We start from the raw sequence: 11,833 nt of genomic DNA on the forward strand, positions 1-11,833 counted from the left end.
TAATACATATAGTCTGGCTAGTCCCTGGAGTAAAATGTTATTGAAGGAATCCCACACAGATGTCAATATACTTATTTGACATATACTTGTGTACCTGCCTATGTACATATCTATAATATGTAGAGCTTTACGCCACAGAACAATACATACCAGGTACCTGTATGGTATCAATCAGCTGAAAGAAACCACCTGGACATCTGAACAAGCCTCCCCCGCATTCATCTACGCAGCATGGAAATTCTTAGATGCCTGTTAACTTATGTACATAAATGCATAAGTACTCGTCTACCTAAGTATGTAGGTATCCAACAAAGAAGAACCGTAATCTTCTTATCTACATATGTAAGTACCCGTCTACAAAGAAGAAGGTGGGCCTCTGGTGCGCCATTGAAAGCTTAGAACCTTAACTGAAGCTAGATACTCTACTTTACGCGCATCGCGTTTTGTCGCGTGAAATCCATTTCTTGAACTTCTTTTTTCGTCACAACTCTAACGACCACCAAATCGACCAAACCGTATGATACACACAAATACGATTATCTAATATCCAATTTTCTGCAGCACGTCGATCCATCATGGCTCCAGGTCCTGTTGTCGAGGACGTCGACAGTAAGTCTCTCTTAGTACTTTAGAAGGCGTGTACTAACATGACGATACAAGTGGATATGGGTGCGCAGGACTATGATGAGGATGAGGAACAGAGACTGATCAATGAAGGTAACGCATCCGCAATAACTTAAGTATGATGCTTTTTCCTCAGCTCTCTTCTGACGCTTGGCAGAGTATAAAACGTGGAAAAAGAATTCACCATTCCTTTATGACATGATATTGAGGTAAGTTATCAATGATCAATGTTGATACACACCAAATCCATACTAATATATTGCAGCACCGCCCTGACATGGCCTACTCTGACTGTCCAATGGTTCCCCGATGTCAAAGAACCAGAGGGCAAGAACTGTCGCATCCACCGAGTTCTGATCGGAACACACACCTCCGAAGGTAAACCGAACCATGTCCAAATCGCCGAGGTTGAGATTCCCAAATCGGTTCGCGCTCATTCAAACGATTATGACGATGAACGAGGTGAGGTCGGCGGCTATGGCAAATCTCTGGCTGGCGACAGAGCAGCCATGAAATGGAACATTGTTCAGAAGATCGACCACCCTGGCGAGGTCAACAAAGCTCGTTACTGCCCGCAGAATCCTGACCTCATCGCCACACTAGCAGTAGATGGGCGAATCCTCATCTTTGATAGAACTAAACACAGCTTTGAACCCAACGGCAAAGTCAACCCTCAGATCAGCCTTGAAGGTCATAAGCAAGAAGGGTTCGGCCTCAACTGGAGCCCCCATGTCGAGGGTGCTTTGGCCTCAGGCAGTGAGGACGAGACTGTCTGTCTCTGGTATGTTGTTTACTGGTCTCATTGAATATCCGTATCTATAATGAAGCTAATGTTCTGAAATAGGGATCTGAAGTCACTGGCAAACGGCGGCAATACCTTGAGCCCCGCTCGTTGCTTCACGCACCACACTAACATCGTTAACGATGTTCAGTACCACCCCATCTCGAAGAATTTCATCGGTAGTGTATCTGATGATTTGACTCTGCAAATCATAGATGTGCGACAATCCTCCACCACACAGTCATCTCTAGTCGCCAAAGATGGACATAGTGATGCCATTAACTCGTTGGCGTTTAACCCTTCTACTGAGGTTCTTGTCGCCACCGCTTCCGCCGATAAGACTATCGGTGTTTGGGACTTACGCAATGTTAAAGAGAAAGTCCATACCCTAGAAGGGCATCAGGATGCGGTCACCTCGCTTTCCTGGCATCCTCACGAAGCTGGCATCCTTGGCAGTGCTAGCTATGATCGACGGATCATCTTCTGGGATCTTAGCAAAGTCGGCGAGGAACAACAACCTGACGACCAAGAAGATGGCCCCCCTGAACTGTGAGCTTTCGCCCCCTTTCCTTTCGCGCCTTCGCGAAAACAACAGCTAATATTCTATAGGTTGTTCATGCACGGTGGACACACCAACCACCTAGCAGATTTCAGTTGGAACCAGAATGACCCTTGGCTAGTGGCCAGCGCTGCCGAGGACAATATGCTCCAGGTTTGGAAGGTCGCCGACTCTATTGTAGGAAAAGACGAAGCAGATCTTCCATTGGATGAACTTGGCAGATGAAGAGGCAGGAGGCAAGCTTGGCAGGAGAGCAGCGACTAGCAATTACGATTTACTAGTGCTAATAGTCTCACGGATTGATGATAAGATGAGGAATTGGAAGTGTAAATGCCTCTGCAACGAAAGCACCGAGAAGCTAAGATACATCCGGGGGCCATCGTACCAGTCTAACAGAGCAAGCTATACGGTGTGCTTCTGCTTGCTTACCATCACCACCACCACTACTGTTCATAAAGCCACTTGCGTACTGCCCAAAAAGAGGTTACAGCAAGTACCTGACAGTGCCCAGAACAGTTAAACGGGAACCAAGTTGCCTTCGTAAATAAAATCTCGTCTTTAAGCTGATGCAAAACACGTACCAATGTAGGTACATATGTATATTGTTCAGGGGTGTGTCGCACGATGATAGAGGTGTATTCCTATCATCCTACGTAAGTAGCTGCATGTGGTACCCAGGTGAGGTAATGTAGGTACCTGCCACATGTACATGTAACTAAAGTAACTACCTGCAGGCAACCTTGAAACTTTAGGAGCCACCTTTATGGAATATGGAAATCCAATATTTTGGCCGAGCCTTCCTTTCACATACAACATACAATTAACCTTACGCCAAAATCATTTTTTCCCTTCTGTATCTTCCTTTTACTCTTCCTTAGAAATTTACTTTCGTGTGTTTATTTATGCCGTAACTTCCAGTAAGAGGCTCCACATGCCTACGAGATACAGATACGAACGCTTCTTACGCGCGTACTTGGATCGTCAGAGTGGCTCTGCTACGTCTCATTTCAACTTCCAGGTATCCGAATGTTGAGCTCCTGTTACCTCCCACCACCAAACCACCAACGTCTACGAACACCCTTATCCGACCTCGATATCGAGAAGCTCCTCTTTCTAGGAGCATGACCCCAATGCGGGAATGCCGTCATTAACCTCGTATCGTCCGACCGAGCCTCCAGATTCTCCCGTGAACGATCCGGATTCAGATGTCGACCTAGACCTTGAAGAACTAGACCCTAGCACCTCGTCCCACGCCCAAGCATCTCGTCTCCTAGGACATAACCAAAGCCCCGAACAACGAGCGCCACGGATTGCGTTACGAAATATTCGCATGGGCGGTTTGAGGCGGTCGGGGAATCGAGGTCGCGGCTATGGCGACCTTGGCCATGATAGGGACGGGATTAATGACGCCGTAGGCTTGCTGGAGGACGATTCACAAGGACAGCGATATTCGGATGGAAGCCACCATGCTGGCGACGAAGCGCCCCTCTTAGATGAATACGCCTCGCATTCCCGGAGATCCTTTGCCAGCGACAGGCTTCAAAACCTCGCCCATATTGGCTCGTCCTTAAGACTACCAAGCTTTATGTCCAGTACTAGTGCCAATCGACAGGACGAGGACGGGGTCTTCGACAATAAAGAAGATGATACCTCGACTTCGAGAACTATCGCCGTCGGTTCTCCTCAATCTACTCGTTACCCACCGAATCTCGTTTCAAATGCGAAATACACGGCGTTCACATTTCTTCCTATTACTCTATACAATGAATTCTCGTTCTTCTTCAATATGTACTTCCTCCTAGTTGCTCTATCGCAGGCAATCCCAGCCTTGAGGATAGGTTATCTATCTACCTACATCGCTCCACTCGCCTTCGTTCTTTTTATTACGATGGGAAAGGAGGCGTACGATGATATAGAGCGACGTCGGAGAGACAACGAGGCGAATTCTGAGGAGTATGTCGTCCTTCGCTTTGGGGAATCAGGGCAAACAGGCACGCCATCACACATTCCTAAGCATTATAAGCCGAAGGTCTCACGAAAAGCGGATCGACACCCGTTGACCCAGAGAGATCGACTATCTGATATCCAGGAAGAAGAGGAGCAAACTGAAGGCCAAGGTTGGGGTCATCCGTCCTCTTCGGTCGAAGAAGTTAACAAGAAGTCCCGTGACCTTAAGGTTGGCGACGTCCTCAAGCTAAGCAAAGGCCAGCGCGTCCCTGCGGATGTTGTCATCTTGAAGTGTTCTACCCCTGAAGGCGCGCAAGCTCAAATGCAGGCCCCAGAAAGCTTAGATCCGGAGACATTACTAGTGAGTCCCTTGGAAGGGGATGCAAACCAAAACGATCCTTCGTCCTCGCTTGAGACGGCCAAGAATCCCGAGCCGGGTAATTCGCATACACCCGACAGTAGATCTTCCGGAGAAACCTTCATCAGAACCGATCAACTTGACGGTGAGACGGATTGGAAACTTCGACTAGCATCCGCCCTGACCCAGGCTTTGCCTGTGGAGGAGTTCGTTCGTGTTAGAGTCACGGGTGGAAAGCCTGATAAGAAAGTAAACGAATTCGTCGGTCAAGTTGAGTTAATGACAACGCGACACGACGTCCTAAACAACCAATCTGGCGAAAGCAGGATAAGTGACGGCGGCCACACCGCCGCCCTATCAATCGACAACACCGCTTGGGCAAATACCATCATTGCCTCTCAAGCGACCACTATGGCCGTCATCGTCTATACCGGGCCGCAAACACGATCGGCTCTTTCCACCTCATTATCGCGGTCCAAGACTGGTTTATTGGAATATGAGATCAATTCCCTAACTAAAATACTTTGTGCACTTACCTTAGCATTGTCGGTTGTTTTAGTGGCCCTAGAAGGGTTTAGCAATACCGAGGGGAATATATGGTACGTGAAAATCATGCGATTTCTCGTGCTATTCTCTACCATTGTGCCGATCAGCCTGCGAGTCAACCTTGATCTTGGAAAGAGTGTCTATTCGTGGTTCATTCAGCGGGATCCCGGTATTCCGGGTGCGGTGGTTCGGACTAGCACAATTCCGGAGGACCTCGGGCGCATCGAATATTTACTCAGCGATAAGACGGGCACTCTGACCCAAAATGAGATGGAGATGAAGAAAATTCACGTGGGCACCGTTTCCTATGCCAACGAGGCAATGGACGAGGTGGTGGGATATATCAGACACGGTTTTGTCGGGACGTTGAACGACCAAGCACTCATTACGCCTTCCTCTTCATACAGTACGACTGCAGGTGTCACTGCAACTAGGACACGGCGGGAAATCGGGTCTAGAGTCCGAGATGTCGTTCTAGCCTTGGCTCTCTGTCACAACGTGACACCTACCGTGGAAGAAGAGGATGGACAGATGACCACTTCTTACCAAGCCTCCTCGCCAGATGAGATAGCCATTGTACGGTGGACCGAGTCTGTCGGTCTTCGTCTTGCGTATCGAGACCGGAAGAGGATGGCCTTAGAGTCTACGGATACAGGAAAGATAGTCGTGCAAGTTCAAATTCTGGACATCTTCCCCTTTACTTCTGACGGCAAGCGCATGGGAATTATCGTTCGATTTCAAGAACAACTGAAGCCGTCTTCTCTAGGTTTAGACGGTGGAGAAGTCTGGTTCTACCAGAAAGGTGCCGACACAGTCATGGGGTCTATTGTGGCTGCGAATGACTGGCTAGATGAGGAGACCGCGAACATGGCCCGGGAAGGTCTGAGGACCCTAGTAGTCGGACGAAAAAGGCTGTCCTCCGAACAATACCGGGCTTTCTCAGCCAGCTACCAGGAAGCCTCATTAGCGATCAGCGGCCGTGACGCTGGAATGCAACGCGTAGTCGCAGAATTTCTTGAGCACGATCTCGAGCTTCTTGGAGTCACTGGTGTGGAAGATAAACTTCAGAGAGACGTAAAGCCATCTTTAGAGCTGCTTCGCAACGCCGGTATTAAAATATGGATGCTGACAGGTGATAAAGTCGAGACGGCTAGGTGTGTGGCTGTTAGTTCGAAACTCGTCGCACGAGGACAATATATCTACACAGTTGCGAAGCTCAAGCATAAGGACAATGCCCAAGATCATCTAGACTTCCTCAGAAGCAAGACGGACTCCTGCTTACTGATTGATGGCGAAAGTCTAATGCTTTATCTGACACATTTTAGAGTTGATTTCATCTCGGTTGCTGTGCGACTACCAACGGTTGTCGCCTGTAGATGTTCACCCACACAGAAGGCGGACATCGCAAAACTAATCAAGGAATTCACCAAGAAGCGAGTCTGCTGCATCGGCGATGGTGGGAATGATGTCTCGATGATACAAGCCGCGGACGTTGGTGTTGGCATCGTTGGCAAGGAAGGTCGGCAGGCCAGTCTCGCCGCAGATTTCTCCATCGAACAATTCTGCCACCTTACCAAACTCCTAGTGTGGCACGGCCGAAATAGCTACAAGCGGAGTGCGAAGCTCGCCCAGTTCGTAATTCATCGTGGACTCATCATTGCCGTTTGCCAGACCATGTATAGCATTGCCATCAAATTTGAGCCGGAAGGCCTATACAAGGTACGTTTCTCTATTCCCCACGTTCTAGCCGCGATGTCTTATGACTAGTAGGATTGGCTCCTCGTGGGATATGCCACCGTATACACAGCAGCGCCAGTACTGTCGCTCGTTCTTGACAAGGATGTCGATGAAAACCTTGCGAACCTCTACCCCGAGTTGTACAAGGAGTTGACATCTGGCCGTTCCTTATCCTATCGTACCTTTTTCGTCTGGGTCTTCGTGTCAATCTACCAAGGGGGTATGATCCAAGGCCTATCCCAGATCCTCACCGAAGTCGACGGGCCAAGGATGGTGGCTGTCAGCTACACAGTTCTTGTGCTTAACGAACTGTTGATGGTTGCCATTGAGATTACGACTTGGCATCCCGTCATGATCATGAGTATTGTTGGGACCTTTCTATTCTATATTGGATCAATGCCTTTTCTCGGCGGATACTTCGACCTTGATTTCCTCCTTAGCTGGTAAGTGCATCTCCATGCTACCAGGCCTTTACCCCCTCATTTTGTTCCATGCGTCAACTAATTCGTCCTCTGGTAGGGGCTTTGTCTGGCGTGTGCTCGCCATCGGTTCCATCTCTCTAATACCACCGTATGCTGGGAAGTTGATTAGGAGAACAATGAAACCGCCGTCATACAGAAAGGTCCAAGGCATATGACTCTTGTTGGGGCAATGCACATCGGCTAGGCGTTCGGGGTTCATACTGTTTATACATATATAAATATATACATGTTACTTAAATCTTCGTTACCGGGTGGTATCCATGAAAACCAACTTTGCCTGCCGTTTCCCCTGCCGTCTGGTACATTGGTGCAACGTATAACTAACTAAACTCTCAAGGGGCTAATAATTTTTAAGACTCTGATCGGATAGTGCCGAGGCCGTCTGGTATACGATTCGTTGCACCTAATACAATTAATGTATGCCGCCTTTACCACGCCTTCCCGCGCAGTCCGCTTTAGTAAATTAGCACTAAAGCCATCGCAAAAATTTCGTCATGCTGACTAGTAAGGTGTTTCAACTTAAAATGAGACATACGAGGCTTACTACCAACGTATCCTATAGTTGAAACATTGAAGCTGATAGTAGAAAATTAGACATTTTAACTTCAGATTAATTTATTATAAATTTTATAGCTACCACCTGCGCAAATAAAGTAGGTACGTAAACGCAATGGCTCAAGTCACACATATAGCTGTTGCGTCATAGCTCACATGCAGCTCTCACATACATATGTACCTCTTTACGCATTGGCGCCAGACTGCGCCCGATCGAAAAGTGGACAGGCAAGTTAAGCTACTTAGTAGCTGGTTATATACATAAGATACAGAGTTTGCTAGCTCGATGTACGCATTTATGCATACAAAATCCATGTGGGATCTAAGTAACGATAACATGCGTCTAGGTGGGTGGTACCACAACCTAAAGTTCTGGGGAACTTTAGAGTTGGGTTGCGGGATTGTGGGGCCAAGGATAAGGTACTACCTAGATATGGCGCAAGAGTTTCCAGCCTGCAAAGTTTCGCCTCCAATGGCTTTTCTTCTTTTGCGGAGGTCTTATGGAGACTAGTCTAGTCCCCTCATTCCTCATTCCACATTCCACATCTCCACCTCATAAGTGAAATCCATCTTTTCCCTTTCCTCCCCTCTTAAATCTCTATTCCCATCGCCTTTGTGGACTACTTCAACCCACCAATCTAGCATCTAGCTTCTGGCATCCTCAAGGGTTCACTCAGCTGTTTGGGCTTCGAAATTGTTTGGGTTTATTCGACGATAGGTAAGTCAGCCAGACCATCCAATCATTCAACTATCTCATCCCATTCTGCCCGTTACATTTTGAGTGGGGAGCTTCTATAGGTACATTAGCTACCTAGGTATCTTCAAGATTTTAGGTATCCTTATATACGCTTCCGATGTTGGGAGACTTATACGCCCAAGACCTGAACACTTTTTTTTCCCCATCTCTCCCTCTCTCCCTCATCTCCCCTTATAAAATCCCGTCGAAGGAAGATCCCTATCGACTTGTTGTCGATTTCTTTCATATAGCTAACTCATCATATTTACTTGACATAGCTAGAATATTGGCCCTTCTCTACTTTCCTCCCTTTCGTCTCTTTCCTATTGACTTCACTCCGACGATCATCGCAAATGGCTTCCGAAAATGGGGAGAGAGCTCCTCGAGAAGTGAAGAACCATATTCTCTTTGAGGTTGCGACTGAGGTGGCACACCGCGGTATGTGTTTTCCCCTAAAAATAAAAAATAAAAAAGTAAAAAGGCGGCCGGGTTTCCCTAGGCTAACGCAAAGCTCAGTTGGTGGTATCTACTCTGTCATCAAGTCAAAGGCTCCCGTCACTACCGCTGAATATGGAGAGCGCTACACTCTCATTGGTCCTCTCAATCACCAATCTGTATGTCGTATCTTAGATCTATGTCCCGTGCGTCTTCCTAACCTAGAGTAGGCGGCTGTTGAAGTCGAAGAACTCGAACCGACTACCCCCGAACTCGCCAAGAGTATCGATGCTATGAAGAATCGGGGTATCGGTATACTTTACGGAAGATGGCTCATTGAGGGAGCTCCTAGAGTACTGCTTATCGATACAAAGACTGCATACAAGTATCTGGATGAGTGGAAAGCAGACTTATGGAACGTTGCTAGTATCCCGTCTCCGCCAGGCGATGATGAAACAAACGAGGCCATCGTCTTTGGATACCTGGTCGCATGGTTTCTAGGAGAGGTCCGTCTTTTGGCCCTACAACTAACGTCATGGCTGCTGACTTTTTGGGGGCTCATAGTTTGTCTGCCATGAGAAGAACAAAGCTGTTATTGCTCATTTCCACGAATGGCTTGCTGGTGTAGCCCTACCTTTGACCAAGAAGAGGCGCATAGATGTCACTACCGTCTTCACTACGCACGCAACCCTCTTAGGCCGCTACCTATGCGCTGGTTCTGTTGATTTTTACAACAATCTGCAATGGTTTGACGTTGACGCTGAAGCCGGAAAGCGTGGGATCTACCACCGCTACTGCATAGAACGTGCTGCCACTCACTCTTGCGATGTTTTTACGACTGTCTCTCACATCACAGCCTTCGAAAGCGAACACTTACTTAAACGCAAGCCAGATGGCGTCCTGCCGAACGGGCTTAACGTCACCAAGTTCTCCGCGATACACGAGTTCCAGAATCTGCATCAACAATCTAAGGAGAAGATCCACGATTTCGTCCGTGGACATTTTTACGGGCACTATGATTTCGTCCCCGAAGACACCGTTTACTTCTTTACGGCCGGACGTTACGAGTTCCGGAATAAAGGTGTCGATATGTTTATCGAGTCTCTTGCTCGTCTCAACCACAGGTTAAAGAGTGCCGGGAGCAAAACCACCGTCGTGGCATTTATTATCATGCCCGCGCAAACGACGTCGCTGACGGTGGAAGCTCTTAAAGGCCAGGCGGTCATCAAATCGCTTCGCGACACGATTGAGGTGATTGAGCGGGGGATAGGTCGTCGTGTCTTCGAGCGGTCACTAAAGTGGCATGACGGGGATCCGATGCCGGACGAAAAGGAACTAATTACGAGCGCTGACAGAGTTGTCTTGCGCCGCCGCCTCTTTGCCATGAAAAGGCATGGTCTCCCTCCTATTGTTACACACAATATGATCAATGACCAGGACGACCCTATTCTTAACCAAATCCGTCGAGTGCAGCTCTTCAACCACCCTACGGATCGCGTTAAGATCATTTTCCACCCCGAATTCCTGAACTCGTCGAATCCGATCCTGCCTTTAGATTACGACGACTTTGTGCGCGGCACAAACCTGGGCGTGTTCGCCTCTTACTACGAACCGTGGGGTTACACGCCTGCTGAGTGTACAGTCATGGGTGTTCCAAGCATCACCACCAACCTGTCTGGCTTTGGCTGCTATATGGAGGAATTGATTGAGAATTCGGCCGACTATGGCATCTACATCGTTGACCGACGAAACAAAGGTGTCGATGACTCGGTCAACCAGCTAACCTCCCATATGTTTGAGTTCTGCCAGAAAAGCCGGCGTCAACGAATCAATCAGCGAAATCGGACTGAGAGACTTAGTGACCTGCTAGATTGGAAGAGGATGGGTATGGAATACGTCAAAGCTCGACAATTAGCTCTGCGGCGGGCGTACCCGACCTCATTTTCTGGTGATGAGGAGGACGACTTCATACCGGGTGTTGAGCAGAAGATCTCCCGACCCTTCTCAGTCCCAGGCTCCCCTCGCGACCGTACTGGCATGATGACTCCTGGAGACTTCGCAAGCCTGCAAGAGGGGAGAGAAGGACTGAGCACGGAAGATTATGTGGCATGGAAGCTACCGTAAGTGGCATATCGACCCGTCCGCTGAAATTGATAACTGACGCAAGATTATAATACAGAGAAGAGGAAGATCCCGAGGAATATCCGTTTCCCCTAACGCTACGAACGAAGAAAGCAAATTTCTCCGGGCCGGCATCTCCTCTCGACGGCGTCCAAATCAACGGGACTCAGTAGGGATAGACGACTATCGTTTATTTCTCGGTGATGCAGGTTAGAAAAAGTGTGTAGGTAGCTCGAGTGATGGGAAAGCTGGTAAGGTCCGATGGAGTCGCGCTTTGACGATATGGACCTAGTTGTGATGGGCACAAGCGAGGGTAGTAGTTGCATAGGTATATATCATCTTGGTTTAGGGGTCGTCCGGCAACACGGAAAAAACCAGGGGTTTTTCGTTCTACGTTGATCGCATAGCAACGCATTAGCTGGCAGTTATTAACATTTTATACTTTTCTAAGTTCGCCTCCTTACGAACACTACCATTGTAATATGTATCTCAGCTATGAATATATGTATAATAGACGCGCATGTTTCATGTTAACATCAAGAGTTGGGCTACTAGGTCCTAAGTAGACAAATAGGGGCGGGGGAGGGTGTCGTAGTGTGTCGAGGCGGCTATTAATAATTGAAGGCATTGCAATCAATATGTACTTACATTAGGTAGGTACCTATATTAGGTATGTACGTATGTACATACATACCTACGTAGGTACACAAGTACGTTAGTTGGTGGGTAAGCTCAAACGATTGGGTCAAATGCAATACCAAGATATTATATTTTCAGTTATCCAAACCCCCAACGTCTAAAGAGAGCCAATGAACTACTATGACGTATATACCTAGGTGCAGGATAGGATGCCATCTACCTACTAGGTAGATGTTTTTAAGCGCGAATCCCCTGTAAGGTCCTATGTACCCAAGTATGTAAGAGCCCGTACCGTACCGACCCATGGGCCTAC

The 11,833-nt window shown here is 47.9% G+C and overlaps 3 protein-coding genes across 3 annotated transcripts; all 3 read left to right on the forward strand.

The window, feature by feature from the left end:
• Window positions 1–390: 390 nt before the first annotated feature.
• On the forward strand, window positions 391–2,540 carry F4807DRAFT_144 (WD40 repeat-like protein). The gene is made up of 6 exons (XM_047993128.1): window positions 391–609; window positions 661–717; window positions 782–833; window positions 890–1,405; window positions 1,469–1,954; window positions 2,015–2,540. Exons 1-6 carry the CDS (start codon window positions 576–578, stop codon window positions 2,187–2,189), a joined length of 1,320 nt encoding a protein of 439 aa, XP_047859024.1. The 5' UTR covers window positions 391–575; the 3' UTR covers window positions 2,190–2,540.
• Window positions 2,541–2,730: 190 nt separating this feature from the next.
• Window positions 2,731–7,318, forward strand: F4807DRAFT_403522 (phospholipid-translocating P-type ATPase). Its single transcript, XM_047996023.1, has 3 exons — window positions 2,731–6,534; window positions 6,586–6,995; window positions 7,072–7,318. The coding sequence occupies exons 1-3, from the start codon at window positions 3,103–3,105 to the stop codon at window positions 7,187–7,189; spliced, it is 3,960 nt and encodes a 1,319-aa protein (XP_047859025.1). The 5' UTR covers window positions 2,731–3,102; the 3' UTR covers window positions 7,190–7,318.
• Window positions 7,319–8,284: 966 nt separating this feature from the next.
• On the forward strand, window positions 8,285–11,657 carry F4807DRAFT_403527 (glycogen synthase). The gene is made up of 5 exons (XM_047996024.1): window positions 8,285–8,763; window positions 8,842–8,939; window positions 8,991–9,266; window positions 9,325–10,880; window positions 10,940–11,657. The coding sequence occupies exons 1-5, from the start codon at window positions 8,679–8,681 to the stop codon at window positions 11,052–11,054; spliced, it is 2,130 nt and encodes a 709-aa protein (XP_047859026.1). The 5' UTR covers window positions 8,285–8,678; the 3' UTR covers window positions 11,055–11,657.
• The last annotated feature ends 176 nt before the right edge of the window (window positions 11,658–11,833 follow it).

Source organism: Annulohypoxylon truncatum (genome assembly GCF_022578515.1).
Source record: "Annulohypoxylon truncatum strain CBS 140777 unplaced genomic scaffold F4807scaffold_1, whole genome shotgun sequence".
NCBI classification, from domain to species: Eukaryota; Fungi; Ascomycota; class Sordariomycetes; order Xylariales; family Hypoxylaceae; genus Annulohypoxylon; species Annulohypoxylon truncatum.

Bases quoted from the DNA above. Each gene is read 5' to 3' on its own strand.
- F4807DRAFT_403527 (XM_047996024.1), top strand. From the start codon at position 8,679: ATGGCTTCCGAAAATGGGGAGAGAGCTCCTCGAGAAGTGAAGAACCAT. The intron at 8,940-8,990 runs GTATGTCGTATC...AACCTAGAGTAG, and splicing joins GTCCTCTCAATCACCAATCT to GCGGCTGTTGAAGTCGAAGA. The intron at 9,267-9,324 runs GTCCGTCTTTTG...GGGGGCTCATAG, and splicing joins TCGCATGGTTTCTAGGAGAG to TTTGTCTGCCATGAGAAGAA.
- F4807DRAFT_144 (XM_047993128.1), top strand. From the start codon at position 576: ATGGCTCCAGGTCCTGTTGTCGAGGACGTCGACA. The intron at 718-781 runs GTAACGCATCCG...GACGCTTGGCAG, and splicing joins ACAGAGACTGATCAATGAAG to AGTATAAAACGTGGAAAAAG. The intron at 834-889 runs GTAAGTTATCAA...AATATATTGCAG, and splicing joins CTTTATGACATGATATTGAG to CACCGCCCTGACATGGCCTA.
- F4807DRAFT_403522 (XM_047996023.1), top strand. From the start codon at position 3,103: ATGCCGTCATTAACCTCGTATCGTCCGACCGAGCCTCCAGATTCTCCC. The intron at 6,535-6,585 runs GTACGTTTCTCT...TATGACTAGTAG, and splicing joins AGCCGGAAGGCCTATACAAG to GATTGGCTCCTCGTGGGATA. The intron at 6,996-7,071 runs GTAAGTGCATCT...GTCCTCTGGTAG, and splicing joins CTTGATTTCCTCCTTAGCTG to GGGCTTTGTCTGGCGTGTGC.